Genomic DNA, 20,108 nt, shown 5'->3' with positions numbered 1-20,108 from the left:
ATGTGCCCCAGAAGTCTCAACATCTGCCGAGCCGTGATCTGTTGAGACGCTCAAACCAAGGACACTACTACTACTACTACTACTACTATTTGACATTTCTAAAGCGCTACTAGGGTTACGCAGCACTGTACAATATAACATAGAAGGACAGTCCCTGCTTGAAGAGCTTACAATCTAATGGACAAATGTACAGACAATCAAGTAGTGGCAGTCAAATTGGGGCAGTCTAAGGTTAGGTGCCGAAGGCAACATTGAAGAGGTGGGCTTTGAGCAAGGACAGGAGATTGTCTGTCCTTGCCTCGGGAAAATAAGCACGAGCTGTCTTTGTGTTCAACAGTGCTCCAATGAATTCCAATTTTTGAATTGGGGTGAGGTGGGACTTGGTATAATTGATCACGAACCCCAGTAGTTCTAGCACCTGAATAGTCATTCGCATGGACTGTAGAGCGCCCGCCTCTGAGGTGCTCTTCATCAGCCAATCGTCGAGTTAAGGGAACACATGCACTCCCAGTCTGCGTAGCGACGCTGCGACTACAGCCAGGCACTTTGTGAACACTCTGGGCGCAGACGCCAGACCAAAGGGCAGTACACAGTACTGAAAGTGCTGTGTTCCCAGCCGAAACCGAAGATACTTCCTGTGAGCTGGGGGTATCGAGATGTGGGTGTAAGCATCCTTTAAGTGCAGAGAGCAAAGCCAATTGTTTTCCTGAATCATGGGAAGAAGGGTGCCCAGGGTAATCATCCTGAACTTTTCTTGGACTAGAAATCTGTTCAGGGCCCTTAGGTCTAGGATGGGACGCATCCCCCCTGTTTTCTTTTGCACAAGGAAATACCTGGAATAGAATCCCAGCCCTTCTTCCCCTGGTGGAACGGGTTCGACCGCATTGGCCTTTAGAAGGACGGAGAGTTCCTCTGCAAGTATCTGCCTGTGCTGGGAGCTGTAATAATGAGCTCCTGGTGGGAAATTTGGAGAGGGTGTATCCTAACCGGACTATTTGAAGAACCCACCGGTCGGAGGTTATGAGAGGCCACCTTTGGTGAAAAAACATCAACCTCCCCCCTACCAGCAAGTCGTCCGGTACGGACACTTTTACAGAGGCTATGCTGAACTGGAGCCAGTCAAAAACCCGTCCCTTGCTTTTCCTGGGGAGCAGAATGGGCCTTAGACGCACGCTGTTGACGAGAACGAGCGTGCTGGGGCTGGGCCTGGGCAGGCTGCCGAAAAGAAGGATTGTACCTAAGCCTAGAGTAGGAATAGGGAGCACTTCTCTTCCCTCCAAAAAACCTCCTAGATGAGGAGGCTGTAGCAGAAGGCACCCGGTGGGAGAGAGAATCCATAGCATCATTATGCTTCTTAATCTGATTAACAAGATCCTCTACTTTCTCTCCAAAAAGATTGTTCCCCCGGCAAGGAACATCTGCCATAAGCTGCTGGACAGAATGATCCAGGTCAGAGACAGGCAGACATAAGAGTCTGTGCATCACTATACCTTGAGCAGCGATCCTGGATGTCACTCAAAAGTACCCCTGGCCAGGAACTTGCGACACGCCTTCTGCTGCCTGACCACCTGGCAAAAAGGCTTGGCCAGCTCCGTAGGTAGTGCCTCAACCAAGCTAGACAGTTGACTTATCGAGTCCCACAAATGTACGCTCGTGAAGAGCTGGTATGACTGGATCTTGGCAGCGAGTATAGCGGCCTGATAAGTCTTTCTCCCAAAAGAGTCAAGAGTCCTAGCATCTCTGCCTGGGGGCGCCGAAGCATAGTCTCTAGTACTAGCTCTCTTGAGAGCGGAAAGTACCACCATGGAATTGTGGGGTAATTGGGACCTCATCAATCCAGGTTCACCGTGGATCCGGTATTGGGACTCAGCTTTCTTGGGAACCACAGGGCCAGACAGAGGGGTGGACCAGTTTCGCATAAGGACTTCCTTCAATACCTTATGCAGAGGGACTGTCACAGCCTATTTAGGCGGAGAAGAATAATCCAGGACCTCGAGCATGTCAGTCCTGGGCTCATCCTCAACCTCCACAGGGAAGGGAATAGCCGTAGTCATTTCCCAGACAAAAGAGGAAAAAGACAGACTCTCGGGTGGAAATAGTCTTCTTTCCAGTGGAGGAGAAGGGTCAGAGGGAATCCCAAAGGCTCATCAGAAGAGAAGTACCTGGGATCTTCCTCTGATTCCCACGAGAGCGCCTGCTCAGTGTCAGATACAACCTGTGTCAAGGTACTCTGGACACTGGACCTGCCTCGACGCCGAGGAATGATGTCCTCTGTGGCGATGTCGAGTAGTTGACACCTGATCAGACTGCGGCGAAGCTCCCTCACCGACGTTGAAGGGGAGTTGACCTGGGTGGCAGCCGACGCCGATGCCGCAGGCAGCACCGCAGTCAGAGACCTCACCACAGGAGAAGGGCCAGACACCGCTACAGCAGATGGCACAGAAGGCGCAAGCACCCCCGACACCGAAGCTGATTGTCTCAGTAAGCCTTTCTGAAGTTCTGGAAACAAGGCCCGGATATGCTCGTCGAGAGCTGCCATCGGAGAAGGCTGCAGGGCCAGTGGAACAGGCGGTGTCAGAATCCGTGGAGGCTTGGGAGCAGGTACCAGGCTGCCAAGAGACCGACGCATCGGCACCTCCTGTACCGAGGGGGAGCGGTCCTCTCAGCGCCAACGCTTCTCGGGTGGATTCTCTCGACACCCCGGTGCTCCTGGTACTGTGCGTCGAAGGAGAACAATGATGGTGCTTCTTAGCCTTCACTCGACGCTCGTCATTGAGCTCGGTACCGATGAAGAGGACGTGGAATCCACTTCTCGGGGCCGGAGCCAACGAAGGTCGGTCCCAGGGGGCCTGCATAACAGGAGACCTCAAGACAGGTGGAGACCCACTCGACGACTCACTGCTCCCAGAGCGAGTTGGTCTCTCAGCAGCCATTACCTCTCTCCTCGACGTCAATGCTCCTGTCAATGTCGTCGACGACGACGACCTCGGTACTAATGTCGATGTTGAAGGACCGGACTGAGCCTCAAAAAGCTTCTCTCGGTGGGCCTCTCGAGACGCTTGGGTCCGTTTCTTCATACGAAGACACAGACTACAAGTGGCTGGGCTATGGTCGGGCCCAAGGCACTGGATACACCAGGCGCGGGTATCTGTACCTGAGAGGTCCGGTTGCACCAAGTACAACGTTTGAAGCTGCTGGGTGTGTTCGATGACATGGAAGAAAAAAAGCACAAAAAAGGGAAAAACCCGACCGCGCGGCCCAAAGGCCGGCCACGTCGAAAAAGAAAGGAAAGTTTAAAAGTGGACAAAAGGATTTTTAAAAACTACGGGAAAACTACTCTAATTTTTTTAATCTTTAAGAAAAAAGAATATAAAAGAAAAATAACAGCGAAATCAGTCGCGAAGAGAAGTCTTCTTCCTGGGCCTGACAGAGTGCAGCAAAAACACTGCCGCACCTAACCGCGGAGAAAAAAGAACCAAAGAGGCACGCTCCTGCGGCGGGCAGGAAGTCGTTCGCGCTTCCTGCGCGACGGAACTTTTCCGAAAGACTGATTTTTATTTTACTTGCAAAATTTGTTTGACGATTCCTGGGCCGCTACAGACGATAACCCACATGTGAGAACAAGCAGCCTGCTTGTCCTCGGAGAACTGATAATTTCCATAGAAGAGGAAATATTTTTATTGCAGAAACTGAGAGCAGCTTGCTGGGAATGGGGGGGATTTCTCCAAGTGGGTTAATCTTACACATACAATGACAGGAATATTGAGAAATGTTGATGTGGGGCAGGAGGGGGGTTAGGGTGGGTGGGAGTTGGTGTTCAGTGGACTGAGCATTTGTTCTGGGGTATACTTTGGTGTATGGTTATAAAAGCTGAATAAAGACAATTTTTTAAAAAATTGTTTTTGTCTTTTCTTTCTATAGTACATTATCATCTACTATAAAAATACGTTATTTTAGATCAGACACTTTCTCTGGAATCCTAGTTAAATAATTTGGTTAAAATATCATTCTTTCAGATGAGAAAGTTGAGACAGATCTGTAAATCTTTTTAAGGAATGTACTTTTAGATTGTTGATTCAATCTATAATACTGTCAATGCTTGATTATTGTAATATATTTTTAGGATTACCCTAAATTTATGATCAGGAGACTTCAAACTATTCAGAATACAGCTGTTTGTCTGATCTTTTTTCTTTCTAAACCTACTAGAATATCTCCTTATCTTTTCCAATTACATTGAGGCCAATTTTCAGACCACATGAGTTAGACAGGCTAACTCCCGTGGTTGGTGCTGAGAGCCAATATTCAATGCCGGACCATTTCTGGTAACCGGCACTGAAAATCTGGTTTAACTTTAGCTGGTCAGACTTTAACCGGCCAAGTTGATATTCAGCGCTGGCTGGTTAAAGTTAGAGCAGCCAAAGGTATTCCAGGGCATCATGTGGCCAAATATGGTTGCCAAACTTGGCCGGTCTACCAAAACCCTCATCCACACCCTTGTCACCTCTCGTTTAGACTACTGCAATCTGCTTCTTGCTGGCCTCCCACTTAGTCACCTCTCCCCTCTCCAGTTGGTTCAAAACTCTGCTGCCCGTCTCATCTTCCGCCAGGGTCGCTTTACTCATACTACCCCTCTCCTCAAGACCCTTCACTGGCTCCCTATCCGTTTTCGCATCCTGTTCAAACTTCTTCTACTAACCTATAAATGTACTCACTCTGCTGCTCCCCAGTATCTCTCCACACTCGTCCTTCCCTACACCCCTTCCCGTGCACTCCGCTCCATGGATAAATCCTTCTTATCTGTTCCCTTCTCCACTACTGCCAACTCCAGACTTCGCGCCTTCTGTCTCGCTGCACCCTATGCCTGGAATAAACTTCCTGAGCCCCTACGTCTTGCCCCATCCTTGGCCACCTTTAAATCTAGACTGAAAGCCCACCTCTTTAACATTGCTTTTGACTCGTAACCACTTGTAACCACTCGCCTCCACCTACCCTCCTCTCTTCCTTCCCGTTCACATTAATTGATTTGATTTGCTTACTTTATTTATTTTTTGTCTATTAGATTGTAAGCTCTTTGAGCAGGGACTGTCTTTCTTCTATGTTTGTGCAGCGCTGCGTACGCCTTGTAGCGCTATAGAAATGCTAAATAGTAGTAGTAATATCGGCGGATAGCCGCCTGCATTCAACCAGCCCAGGTGCCAATCTTGGTCAGTCAAATGTGGATGAATATCGGGGGGACTGGCTTCCTTTGGAAGCCTAAATATGGTTTAAATTTTGTTTGCTTTTTAAACTATGAAAAGGTCAGGCTCCAAATTCTATGTATGAGATTATGATCTATTCAACCACAAATGCTCTATATTTGCTTTGCAACACCTCTTTCTTTTTCGCTTTGCTTATACTACATAAGTACATAAGTATTGCCACACTGGGACAGACCCAAGGTCCGTCAAGCCCAGTAGCCTGTTTCCAACAGTGACCAATCCAGGTCACAAATACCTGGCAAGATCCCAGAAAAGCTCAATACATTTTATGATGCTTATCTCAGAAATAAGCAGTGGATTTTCCGAAGTCAATTTAATAATGGTCTATGGACTTTTCCTTTTGGAAGCCGTCCAGGCCCTTTTTAAACCTTGCTAAGCTAACCGCCTTTACCACATTCTCTGGCAACGAATTCCAGAGTTTAATTACATGTTGAGAGAAGAAAAATTTTCTCTTATTTGTATTAAATTTACTACTTTGTAGCTTCATCGCGTGCCCCCTAGTCCTAATATTTTTGGAAAGAGTAAACAAATGATTCACGTCTACCTGTTCCACATTGTTTAACTCATTATTTTCCTATCAGGCTGCAATTCATTGGAACAAATTACCTCTTTCCATGTGATCTACTAAGAATTATAAAACAGATTTGAAGACTTTTTTGTTTCAGAAATTTCTTTTGAATCATTAGATTTTTTTTAAATCTTATTTTCTGTGCAACTAATAATGTACGTTTTTTTATTTTTATTTTTTTATTATTGTACTTTTTGGTTAGCTGAACCATTCTCTTGTCTTAATCCACATAGAACTTCATTGAGGTAAATGCAGAATATAAGAATGAACTGTTATGTTATGTTAGAACTTGTCTGGTATTTAATTCTACTTTTTTCCTTTTGGAAGTCTAATTGTATTTTACTTCTCCTTTGGCTGTCACCAGGAAGTTATTCTATGAACTCGCCTGGTGGCTCAATATCAATGCTGTACACTGCCATGAGAGGAAGACTCAGATTCAGTTCCCAGCCAGGAATTCTGTGGAGACATTATTCACAGCCCTTGGAGCACAACGAATGCTGGTCATCATTCACTGGTATCACTTACTGGTTGGAAAGAGGATGCAAGGGTACTAGGTTCCAGTGGAAGATGCAGTGTGTAATGCATGACCAAGAATGGTTACTGAAGTAATGGTGTGAAAGGCGGCTATAAAAATAGGGGAAATACCCAAGGTGATTGCAAATTAAAGGGCCCTTTTACTAAGCTACGGTAAAAAGTACATAAGTACATAAGTAATGCCACACTGGGAAACGACCAAGGGTCCATCGAGCCCAGCATCCTGTCCACAACAGTGGCCAATCCAGGCCAAGGGCACCTGGCAAGCTTCCCAAATGTACAAACATTCTATATATGTTATTCCCGGAATTGTGGATCTTTCCCAAGTCTATTTAGTAGTGGTTTATGGACTTGTCCTTTAGGAAACCGTCTAACCCCCTTTTAAACTCTGCCAAGCTAACCGCCTTCACTACGTTCTCCGGCAACAAACTCCAGAGTTTAATTACACGTTGGGTGAAGAAAGGTTTTCTCCGATTTGTTTTAAATTTACTACACTGTAGTTTCATCGCATGCCCCCTAGTCCTAGTATTTTTGGAAAGCGTGAACAGACGCTTCACATCCACCTGTTCCACTCCACTCATTATTTTATATACCTCTATCATGTCTCCCCTCAGCAGTCTCTTCTCCAAGCTGAAAAGCCCTAGCCTCCTTAGTCTTTCTAGTCTGGACATGTGAAATTGGCATACTCTAGGCCATTTTTTTACCGTGGCAGGTAAAAAGGCCTTTTTAAATAGTGCAGTAAATGGCCGTGCACCAATATTAAAAGTAGTGAACGGCTGTTTACTGCCTGAACCCTTACAACCACCTATTTACTTGGTGGTAAGGGCTCACAACTACTTGTGCAGTAATCAGGCACTGTACAGTAATGTGGCTGCACTGCCAATTACTACTGGGAACACCCCCTGCTGTAGAAAATAGAAAATTATTTTCTATCGCGGAAAACAGCATTCGCCAACTTCAGAATTACCGCAAGGCACCCACGCTATCCTAGCAGTAGCATCGATTTGGAGCATGCTACCTGCGCATTAGTCCTACCATGGCTTGGTAAAAGGTCCCTTAAGGCTTATGATACCATTGCTATAGAGACCAGTTCTGATTGAATGGGAAACACAACGGAGGAAACTGTTGGGTCAAAAATGGAATTAAAATAAAAAGTAGTTTGTATAGTCTCTACAGAGAGAGCGGACAATTTTCAACAAACAATTTTACCATGACACAAAATGTGGGGCCAGGGCAATGTGGAGCTGGCAGACAAGTTTGTAGTAAAGTAAGTACAACATCCATGGGTACAAAAATGCCAGTAGCAGTGAATAGCCCAAAATTTCTAAAGGAAAACTACATGGGGAATTTCTGTTTAAAGGTTTCTTATAGGGCTGCAAGCAATGTGTAGCTTTCTAAAAACTGCACCCTATCACGCTAGCAGGATCTTCATTACATCCTGTATTCTTATAGGTTCATTCTTGGTGGGGGCATAGCTGAATGTGGCTGTTGAGTTTAATTATTAACATGTTAAGGAGGTGCATGCCACGGGCGCAACCTCCACATCTTTTAAGTACCTAGCAATGTCCTGACTGGAGGTCACGTGGAGGTATATTTTCAAAGCACTTAGACTTAAAATGTTACATGATAACCTATGGAACTTTGTAAGTCTATGTGCTTTGAAAATGAGCCCATTATTAAGTTTCCTTCAGGGTAGCTTTATATTGTACCAAAACTGACTCTCTAAATACCCCCAAAATATCTACAAATAGAAAATATGGTTCATATAGTTATGAAAGCTGCAGCTCCCTTTGAAACAGAGACTGTGGTATCTAAACATGTGGGGCTATCAAAAATAAATTAATTTTGCACAGTAGCTGATTTCTAAGGTTTTCTCTATACTTCTCCTCCTCTCAGTAAGCAAAACATTTTTAGATCACTGTATACCATAAACAGCCTTTTTGCAGACACAAGTCTTTATACATTTAACAATTCATAACCATGCAACTTTGTTTTCTATTTAAACAAACAAGCCAGGCTATGAGATTTTTTTTTTTTACTCCTGTGGATCTTGACTGCTGTTTAATATGAAAGCAGTATATAAACCTAATTTTCTGGTTCAAATGCAAAGTTTCAAACCCCTTTATTAGTTTGTGGCTTGTGCAGTATTTCAAGGGCTGAATTTTCATATGATGAAAGAGTTTATCAAAATTCAATTAAATAAAGGAGGCCACCTGTGCAAGCATATAAACCCCAGTGCCAAGTCCAAAGATATCTGGACTATTTTGTGAAAACCAAACAACAAACATCTGTGCAACATCATGCAAAATCTATTTGTCTTTTTTTAAAGATAAACTTCAGAAGAAATATGGGTGATGCTGAAGCAGAGGATTAATTCTTATGCATAGGAAAACAACCACCAGGCAGAGTCTCTTACCTCGGAGTCGCTTCAATCTCTGCTCTCGCCGTCGCCTCCGTACAATCAGCAGAAGCACAAATAATAGCAGAACCCCCACCAGGATGCAGGAAATGGTCACCAGCATCTTGAGACCCTCATTGTTGGCCAGCCCTTTCTCAGTCTGGACCACTGACTTAATGAGTGGAGGGATTGTACCTGGAAAGAAGGCCTTGGAATTAGATCCCTACTAATGAAAACAAAAATTGAGTTTTCAGGGACTATGACTACTACTACTACTACTACTACTTAATATTTCTAGAGCGCTACTAGGGTTACGCAGCGCTGTACAAAATAAACAAAGAAGGACGGTCCCTGCTCAAAGGAGCTTACAATCTAAAGAACGACATGTTAAGTTGGGCAGTCTAGATTTTCTGGGCAGAGGTGAAGAGGTTAGGTGCCGAAGGCGACATTGAAGAGGTGGGCTTTAAGCAGAGATTTGAAGATGGGCAGGGAGGGGGCCTGGCGTATGGGCTCGGGGAGTTTGTTCCACGCGTGGGGTGAGGCAAGGCAAAAAAGGCGGAGTCTGGAGTTGGCGGTGGTGGAGAAGGGTACTGAAAGGAGGGATTTGTCTTGAGAGCGGAGGTTACGGGTAGGAACGTAAGGGGAGATGAGGGTTGACATTTGAATACCTATTTGTCCAAGGGTATGCAAAGTCATAAGAAGGTTCCATCACCTGCAGCCCTTTCCACCAATTTTATAGACAGGAAAAACATCATTCTTATACCCTGACTGGCATAAATTTACATTTACTTGAAAAAAACAAAACTATAAGATAATATGAAGGCATTGATCTATTTAATGCATTTGCCAGCTTCGGCATGAGACCTTGAGATTTGTGTAACAGGGACATACATTATAACCAAATGACTTGGCAACAGAAAATAAAATGGAGACATTTCTTATTCTTCACTTATTTTCAGCAGTTCTCAAATTTTTCTTACTGTTACAAAGTAAAAGATGCAAATCAGACTGACAAGACAAGACACAGCTTACTTTAGACTGACAGCTGGCAAGGTTTCCTTTGCTTCTGAGATGGGCAGAGCTAAGGACTGTTGACATCAGTGGCCACCTCCTTCTTACTGCCACAGGCACGCCATTTGAATAACAACTGCACTGCCTGATCTAACTGCAATCAACTGATGATTCAGTCCTGTATTGATGTCTTTACCAAATACCACTGGCTGTATTTCAATTGGCCGCTTACCTCAAATAACTAAACACTGCTGGATAACAGGGTACATTAGATTAACTATTTCTTTTAGTTCAAAACCAAAAGGATGGAAGGAAACCAAAACGATAATGAGTCAGGAACCAGACAGATGCTACAACAATAAATGGTGTTTATTTTTAACAAATATTAATAGAGAATTCACAAAGCGTGGAGAACTCAAAGAAGACCCACGGATACTTTGTAAAACAAACAGAAAAGTGGGCACAAAACCAGGAGTCCCAGAGACTGGATCACAGTAAAGCTAAAACCAAATTTTATTAATTAGTATATTTGACTCGACACAACCATTGTGTTTCGGCCAAAAGGCCTGCATCAGGAGTCTACAAATAAAAACAGTAAAAATAAACATTTGACATAACATAAAAATTAATTGATATATAAATCTAAATTTGGTTTTAGCTTTACTATGATCCAGTCTCTGGGACTCCTGGTTTTGTGCCCACTTTTCTGTTTGTTTATTTTTAACAAGTCAGGGAATTTTTAATTAAACAAATTGTTAATTGCTTTGAACAAGTTCACTTTCAATGTTTCCCATATATACCACGTTTTCTTTTACAGATGCAACCAAACTTTCCCGTCAGAAACTAGGCAGGAACCAGAATATCAGATAAGTATTTCTAGTCAATTAATGTCTTTTTACTGTTAACTTTCTCTAAAGAAAATAGTTTTTTTTTTCTAAGAAATGACTCTGTGTTCAATTTTTGTCTTTCAGACCCTTATGGATTTGAGTCTTCACTACCAGGTGTATGCGTACACTTATCTGTAGTAACTGTGGTCTTTCTTGAGTCTTCCGTCTTCTTGCTTGTTGGACCCTTTGCTTCACGCCTGCTCCAGTGTGGACTTTAGAACCATGTCCTACTACTCTAAACTCAAACAACTCAAATAGTGAGTCTAGCTTCCTGGCTTATTTCAGGTTATTCTTTCTATAGGGTAAGCTTCCTGGCTTATTTCAGGTTATTCTTTCTATAGGGGAAGGGTTTACTTGGGCAAACTATTAAAAAAACAAACAAACAAAAAAACATTATTTGATTTAAGAATTTACAGCCTCAGTTTATGGGAGATAAGATTTTGATGTTCCCAGATATTTCTAAATGGATTCAGCAAAGGAAAAAGAAATTTCTGGAATTGAAGCAGAAATCAGTGGAAATAGAAGCTATTTTTCAATTAAGGTTTCCATGCAAATGTTTAATTTTTTTCAAGAATAATAGATATATATTTTATGAACCTGAACAATTGTCTAGATTCTTACTTATGCATGGGAAAAAAGAACTGACCAAATAAATGTTGGAATTATAGTCAAGATGTAAATTTAGAAACCGCCTGCTCTAACTTTAAATTTCAATTATTTCCACTTTAACCAACTTCCTTTGGTGACAATTGGACTCTCTCTAATTTGTGGACTGCTGAAAATCAATGTTTGTATAAATTCCTTTAGGAATTTAATATCTGGAATAATTTACTTTAAAGTTGTTATTTAAAAACATTTGATGTATCATTCAAAGAGTGTTATCTTTGTTTAAATCAAAATTAATAAAGAAATTTAAAAATAAAAACATTATTTGAGATCCTTAACTTAGAGCCCTAGCTATTCACTTTTGTCTCAAGGTTAAAGGGCACAGGTAGTTTTTCCAGATCACTTTCTCTCTCACACATCCAACATCCCATACACACTCATGCCTTGTTATTTTGCAGAAGCCTTACCCTCAGGCCTATAGAAACCAGCTTCAACGTAGTAGTACTAGAGAAAATAACTTTTAAAATAAATCCCTCTTTTCTGGGACTTCACTACTGTGAGCAAATTCTTGATACTGATGAGCTACAGGTTTCCTTGCTTATTAGTGAGAGAGGTGTACATGCAAATGGGAAAGCAAAAATCAAAACAAATCTTGTATACCACTCAAATCCCCTTTTCTGGGTTCAGTGCGGTTTATATCATAGGTGGAACATAGGTTGAATGCAATCTGAAAGGCGGAACATATGTTGAATGTAATCTTATAGGTCACTAGAGAATGTAAGAGTAATAGAGGAGAGTCATCTGACATACCTAAAGACAGTTAAAGGATATAAAAGTAGTAACGGTTGTTATGCAGCAGGCTTTGGAAAAGCTTTAACCTCTTCTAAAACTTAAAAAAAAAGCTTTTAACCTCTTCGGAAAGATACGGTAGCTAATCTCTGATCTAACAGCGAGAGGCAGAGAGTTCCTTAAAGAAACACAGGGCCCCTTTTACTAAGCCACTTAAGCATCTACGCGAGCCCAATGTGCGCCAAAATGGACTTACCGCCCAACTACCGCGTGGCTCTTGTGGTAATTTAATTATTGGCGTGCATCCACTATGCATGTCTGAAAAATATTTTTTATTTTCTGGCGCGCTCACGTGCATAGGTCATTACCGCAAAAATTCTTTACTGCTAGGTCTATGGCTGGCGCTAAGGTCTGTAACTCAAAATGGACATGCGGCAATTTTGATTTTGCCGCACATCCATTTTCGGGGGGGGGGGGGGGGGGGAAGAGGCCTTTTTTACAGGCACGCTGAAAAATAATTCTGTGTGTGCCCATAACCCATGCATACACCACCGCAGGCCACTTTTTACCACGGCTTAGTGGTATAGGACCCCTCATAATATAAGGAAGAGAGAACCAAAGATCTTCTAAAATCGGATTCCCTTATAGAACAGTGATACTAAAATTAGTTGTTCTTTCAGTCTGTTGCATCAAACCATAATGATGAGACATTAATCAACAGTTCAGATGTGATGACGTGTAAAATTTGAAAAACTAGACAAGCAGCTTTAAACTTGATTCTTTCAACTATGGGTAGCCAGTGCAGTTTGATAAGATAAGACAAAACGCTAGTATATCTATTCAGTTTGAAAATTAGCCTTGCCTCTGTGTTTTGTATAATTTGCAGTTTTTTTCTGATGGGATTTAAAACCAAGAAATAAAACATTACCGTAGTCCAGATGTGGTAGGATCAGCATTTCAACCAACAGTGCAAAGGCTTTTTGATTGAAGAATGACCAAACTAGACATAGTTGCCTCATTTGTCTCATTTTAAACAATGTTTTCTTCCATAATTGGTTAATATGGGATTAAAATGTTAAGAAGTAGTCAAGAAAGACCCCTAGCAATCTGGCATCAGATTCAACTGCGAAGGTTCTATCATTTGACAATGTGACAGGCAGAGATCCGGAGTCTCAATGCGTGGATGAGACGATGGTGCAGGGATGAGGGTTTTGGATTTGTCAGGAACTGGGCAGCATTCTGGGGAAGGGAGAGCCTATTCCAATCTGAGTGGGACCAGGCTGCTGGCGTCAACATTTAAAAAGGAACTAGAAGAGCTTTTAAACTAGAAACGGGGGGAGAGGGGGGGGAGACGACAGTCGCTCAAAAGTGCATGGTTCAAGGGAAGAATAAGTTCCTTGTAAGTAAGGATGTCAAAGAAACTGTAGTGGATTAGATGGCCTTAAGTAAAATTAATAATAACCAGACACAGGATAACATATTAATAATGCCATGTATTAAACGGGATATAAAACTGAGCAACAAGCATGCATTGAAATGTCTATACACAAATGCAAGGAGCCTGAGACATAAGATGGGAGAGCTGGAATACATTGCACACAATGAAAAATTGGATATTATAGGCATTACGGAGACCTGATGGAAGGAAGATAACTAGTGGGACACAGTCATACCGCGCTACAAATTATATCATAGTGATAGAGTAGATAGGATTGGAGGAGGGGTAGCACTGTATATTAATGAGAACCTTGACTCAGATAGGCTGCAAATATTGCGGGATACAAAACCCCTATTGGAATCTTTGTGGATTGAAATTCCACATGAAAAGGGGAAAAAATAGTGATAGGAGTGTACTACCGTCCACCTGGCCAGGACGAGCGGACAGACGCAGCAATGTTAAAGGAAATTAGGGAAGCGAATAAAATAGGCAATGTAATAATAATGGGTGATTTCAATTATCCGGATATAGACTGGGTTAATGTAACATCGGTACATGCAAGGGAGATAACATTTCTTGATGAAATCAAGGACAGCTTCATGGAACAGCTGGTTCAGGAGCCGACAAGAGAAGGAAAAATACTAGACTTAGTCCTTAGTGGAGCTCATGATCTAGTGCGGGGGGTAATGGTGCGAGGGCCGCTTGATAACAGTGATCATAATATGATCAGTTTTGAAATTGGCATTGAAGGAAGTTAACTTAGGAAATCAAATACACTAGCGTTTAACTTTAGAAAAGGTGATTACGATAAAATGAGAAAAACGGTGAAAAAAAGACTAAAAGGAGTAGCTCGCAGGGTAAAAAACTTGCATCAGGCGTGGATGCTGTTCAAAAACACCATCGTAGAGGTACAGGACAAATATATTCCGCGTATTAGAAAAAAAGGAAAAAAGACCAAACGTCAGCAGGCGTGGCTAAGCAGTAAGGTAAAGGAAGCCATTAAAGCCAAAAAACAATTCTTCAGAAAATGGAGAAGAGAACCAACTGAAAATATTAAGATAAAACATATGGAATGCCAAGCAAAATGCAAAGCGAAGATAAGGAGGGCTAAAAAGGACTGTGAAAGTAAGTTAGCGTTAGAAGCGAAAATATATAGTAAAATTTTTTTAGATACATTAAAAGCAGGAAGCTGGCTAAAGAATCAGTTGGGCCGCTGGACGAAAGTGGTGTTAAAGGGGCGATTAGGGAAGACAAAGCCGTAGCGGAGAAATTAAATGAATTCTTTGCTTTGGTCTTCACCAAGGAGGATTTGGGAGGGATACCGGTGCCGGAAAGGGTATTTGAAGCAGATGAGTTGGAGAAACTAAATGAATTCACTTTAAACGTGGAGGATGTAATGGGTCAGTTCTGCAAACTGAAGAGTAGTAAATCATCAGGACCGGATGGTATTCATCCCAGAGTATTAATAGAACTGAAGAATGAACTTGTAGAGCTACTGTTAGTAATATGCAATCTATCCCTAAAATCAGATGTGGTACTGGAAGACTGGAGGGTAGCCAATGTTACGCCGATTTTTAAAAAGGGTTCCAGAGGAGATCCGGGAAATTATAGACCAGTGAGTCTGACGTCGGTACCGGGCAAAATGGTAAAGGCTATTATCCTATATAATAATTCTCACCTCCAACGTTCTATTGGTCTTGCTGCCTGTGTTCGTGACTTCTTCGGAGTTGGACTGCTAGGCTCTGTAGCACAGGCTGATGTCACCGTACCCATTATGACATCCACATCAGAACCCGGGAAAAAAGGCGCCCATTAGTCATGTCGGTCAAGCAGGGGAAGAAGATTAGTGCCGTCAGCAGCAGTGTGAAGGGCACGTTGCTGGCGTAGTCCGGGTTACAGAGCAGCGAGGCCCGCGAGAAGTAGATGCAGATCACGGTGCCGCCGGGGATGGCGATGGGAAAGAGCAGGGCGGGTGGCAGCAGCTAGGCCGCAGCGATCAGGAGCCGCACCCGCCGCCGGCTCATCAGGTGCCCATAGCGTAGCGGGAAGAACACTCGGAGGGAGGGGGAACCCTGAAACTCGGAGGGAGGGGATAACCCTGAAATGGAGGGAGGGGACGACCCTGAAACTCGAAGGGAGGGAGGGGCCCTGAAACTCGGAGGGAGGGGACGATGACCCTGGAACTCAGAGGGAGGGAGGAAGGGGGGGAACGACCCTGGAACGGAGGAAGGGAGGAGAGAGGGGGGCCCCTGGCACACACTCTCATTCTCACATACACACACTCTCTCTCACAGACACACTGGCACCCAGTCTCACTCTCTCTCTGTCACACACACACACTCGCACATTCACTCTCTCTCTCTCTCTCTCTCTCTCTCACAGAGTCACTCTCACACACACTCTCTCAAACATACACACTCCGAGGAAAACCTTGCTAGCGCCCGTTTCATTTGTGTCAGAAATGGGCCTTTTTTACTAGTTAAGAATAAAATTACAGAGCACATACAAAACATGGGCTCATGAGACAAAGTCAGCACAGATCTAGTGAAGGGAAGTCTTGCCTCACCAATCTACTGCATTTTTTGAGGGGGTGAACAAACAATGGGGAGCCGGTGGATATTGTGTATCTGGATTTTCAAAAGTCGTTTGACAAAGTGCCTCATGAAAGACTCCAGAGGAAACTGGAGAGTCATGAGATCGGAGGTAGGGTATTACTATGGATTAAGAACTGGTTGAAAGATATGAAGCAGAGAGTAGGACTGAATGGTCAGTATTCTCAATGGAGAAGGTAGTTAGTGGGGTCCCGCAGGGGTCTGTGCTGGGACCGCTGCTTTTTAACATATTTATAAATGACCTAGAGATGAGAGTAACTAGTGAGGTAATTAAATTCGCAGATGACACAAAACTATTCAGGGTCGTCAAGTCGCAGGAGGAGTATGAAAGATTACAGGAGGATCTCGCGAGACTGGGAGATTGGGTGTGCAAGTGGCAGATGAAGTTCAATGCTGACAAGTGCAAAGTGATGCATGTGGGTAAAAGGAACCTGAATTACAGCTATGTCATGTAAGGTTCCGTGTTAGGAGTCACAGACCTAGAAAGGGATCTGGGAGTCATCATTGATAAGACAAAAACGTCTGCTCAGTGTGCTGCGGCGGCTAAGAAAGCACACAGAATGTTGAGTATTATTAGGAAAGGGATGGAAAACAAACACGAGGACGTTATAATGCCGTTGTATCGCTCCATGGTGCAACCGCACGTAGAATATTGTGTCCAATTCTGGTCGCCGCATCTCAAAAAAGATATAAAGGAATTAGAGAAGGTGCAGAGAAGGGCGATGAAAATGATAAAGGGAATGGAACGACTTCCCTAAGAGGAAAGGCTGAGAAGGTTAGGGCTCTTCAGCTTGGAGAAAAGGCAGCTGAAGGGAGATATGATAGAAGTCTACAAGATAATGAGCGGAATAGAGTGGACAGATGTGAAGCGTTTGTTTACACTTTCAAGCAACAACAAAACCAGGGGACACAAGATAAAGCTTGACTATGGTAGATTTAAAACAAATAGGAGAAAGTTTTTCTTTACTCAGCGTGTAGTTAGACTCTGGAACTTGTTGCCGGAAAATGTAGTGACAGCAGCGGGCCTTATGAAATTTAAAGGGGGTTTGGACAGATTTCTGAGGGAAAAGTCCATTGAACATTATTAAAAATTAAGTTTTTTTTTTTTTTGTGGGGTGGGGAGGGGGGGGGGGGGGGGTTGCCGGGTTCTTGAAGCCTAGATTGGCCACTGTCGGAGACCCTTGGTTTTTTTCCTAGTATGGCAGTGCTTATGTTGTTGAAGTTGGGACCTCAAATCCTTCATTCTGGAACCACAGGATCTTGGTCTTTTGCATATTCAGTTTTAGTTTGTTTGCTAAAGCCAAAGTCTGGATAGCACTCATCCCAGTTGTTACAGATTGAATTAGGTCTTGATGTGAGGAGGTCAACGGTAGGAGAAGCAGGATGTCGTCAGCATAGGATAATAGTAATTCACCTAATCCCAGGTGTACTGAGCCAAGGGAGGACAAGAAGAAATTAAACAAAATGGGAGAAAGCAGGGATTTCTGGGGGACCCCACATTTCAGAAACCAATAGGTGGAAAGTTGCGTATTTTGTTTAACAGAATAGCTTCAGTTGGAAAGAAATTTGATAAACCACTTAAAGATCAATCCTGTTTCTCTTATCTGGTCCAGCTAATCAAGAAGCATTACATGATCTACTGCATCATACACTGACAAATGTTGACCTGAAGTAGTAATACCTGGTTCCCCTTATATGAATATTGTTTAATGTATGTTATTAAAGCATGCAGCAGGGTTTCTGTACTATCTGTAGCTCTGAAACCGAATTGAGACCAGCTGAGATACTAGAGGGTAGCGGTTAAGTTTGGGGAGGGAAGAGGGTGGGATGGGGATAAAAGAATAACTGTAACAACATTTAGCAATTTAGTATTTGTAATGGAGAAATTGTCCAATTGGTTACTTTGCTGTATTATCTTATAAAAGTAAAAAAAAAATGTTATTGGAAAATTGTTTGCTAACCTAGGTTTCTAGTATTTCAGTAAAGAGGGAAATTGGTCACTGAATTATAATTTGCAGTTGGTTATATCTAATTCTGAGTCCTTCTGCAGAGGTGTAATAATGATTTTGCCTATATCTAAAAGCAGAGAGCTTGGTTCTAGTAGTCCATTAAGTCTATCCATCAGCCATTGAACTACCTCAGTTGGGATGGATTGATGAAGAAATTCCAGGCAATAGTCAAGGAAACAATGCGAGCGTGAACATTTTAGCAACATTGATTTTACATCAAGTGACAACAGTTGGAAAATGTTCCATGTCTGATCCACCTTAATTTCCTGAATTGGACATAAACAAGTGCTTGATCCTGAATCAGAGTGTATTCCATTTTCCTCTGGCGGATTACTTTTAGATAGACCAGACTGTATTTAAGTAATGTTGTTAGCGAAATAGTCAGCTAAATCTTGAGCAGAAGGACATATCTGACATAAGTTATCAACAGTAGTAGTAGTCTGAACTTACTAGGGAGACATGAAACTCTTTAAAATGAGTGGACGCCTACCCCCTTTTTTTTCCATGTCTTGGAGAGTGAAGTAGATCACAGGGGCGTAGCCAGACAACAGATTTTGGGTGGGCCTCGGCAAGAATTGGGTGGGCCAGTGGCGTTCCTGGGGGGGCTGGCACCCGGGGCGGATCGCCCCCCCGATGCAGCGCAGACCCCCCCCCCGGCGAAAGGACACCCCCACAAAGGAACCCCCCCCGCTGGGTGCACGCCGCTGGGGGGGGGGGTGCCGCGTGCGCCTGCCCTCCGTTGGTCCATGCTTCTTCTCTGCCCCGGAACAGGAAGTAACCTGTTCCGGGGCAGAGAAGAAGCATGGACCAACGGAGAACAGGCCCACGCGGCATCCCCCCAGTGGCGTGCACCCGGGGCGGACCGCCCCCACCGCCCCCCCCTAGGAACGCCACTGGGGTGGGCACCAAGTGTTCTCCCCCCCTCCAAAAAAAAAAAAATCTCAGCTGGCGGGAAAATGCTTCTTTCCACCTTGGCAGCATTAATGCACTGAAAACTGAGCATGCGCAGGTGCCGGTGTCATGGAGAGTAGCGTTTTTGTTACCATCAGGGGCAAATCTTCAGCTGGCGGAGCTTGGGATTCCCACCAGTTACCACTAAACATATACTACTGTTGGATGGGCCTGAGCCATAAATGGGTGGGCCCTGGCCCACCCAAGCCCACCTGTGGCTACGCCACTGGTAGATCATAACCAGGAGGATATAACTGGTGCAGTATCAGACTATTGACTTCTGTAAGCCTTGTCTCTGAGATAAACAGAAAACACAAATTTGAAGATCATAGAAGATCCCTTAGTAACAAAGTATCGTTCCCAACGAAAGCAGTGGCTTCCCAATGTTGGAAGTAGGGTTGTTTTTCTGAGGCAGGCTGTGAAAACTGTAAGGCTGTTTATAGTTATTCTGCATGATGTTTAAGATTCTTTAATTTGTAATTTTTCAATTTGTACTTCTTATGTTTTCATTACTTTGTATTCTTTGATTTTTTTTTTTGGGGGGGGGGGGGCTTCATTTTGATTAAAATTTGTAATCGCTATTAAAGGTGTGGGTTTTATTTTCCTATTGCAACTCTTGTGATTGGCGAGTGTGGGTTTTATTTTCCTATTGCAACTCTTGTGATTGGCGATGGAGGGTTAAGTGACTTGCCCAGAATCACAAGGAGCTGCAGTGGGAAATAAATAACATACCTTTAATTGCACGATTAATAGTGATTAAAATTTTAATCAAAATGCAGCCCTAGTTAGAAGCTAAGCAGGAGGAGGATGGAGATCAAGGAATTTATTGATAGATAGATGAAAATAGATTAGAATAACATCTGCCATTGGTATATCACCTAGTTTCAGAATGGGATAATAAAGTGGAAAATATTTTAGATGAGACTGCCCCTAAACAGAAGGTTAAAGTGGGTAGCACTAAAAAATCCATTTGGTACTCTCCAGAACTAAAATCAAAGAAGAGAGACATTCAGAGATTAGAGCAATCTTGGAGGAATTTCCCCA

The 20,108-nt window shown here is 43.2% G+C and overlaps 1 protein-coding gene across 1 annotated transcript in view; it reads right to left on the bottom strand.

The window, feature by feature from the left end:
- DSCAM (DS cell adhesion molecule) overlaps positions 1–20,108 on the bottom strand; it is a 999,367-nt gene that overhangs the window by 111,390 nt on the left and 867,869 nt on the right. The window contains 1 exon segment of the mRNA XM_030205023.1: positions 8,780–8,956. Coding sequence (XP_030060883.1) covers positions 8,780–8,956 — 177 coding nt within the window.

The sequence above is a fragment of the Microcaecilia unicolor genome, chromosome 5, assembly GCF_901765095.1.
Source record: "Microcaecilia unicolor chromosome 5, aMicUni1.1, whole genome shotgun sequence".
NCBI classification, from domain to species: Eukaryota; Metazoa; Chordata; class Amphibia; order Gymnophiona; family Siphonopidae; genus Microcaecilia; species Microcaecilia unicolor.
The sequence above is the reverse complement of the archived record's forward strand: the minus strand, read 5'-3'. Positions and strand labels throughout refer to the sequence as shown.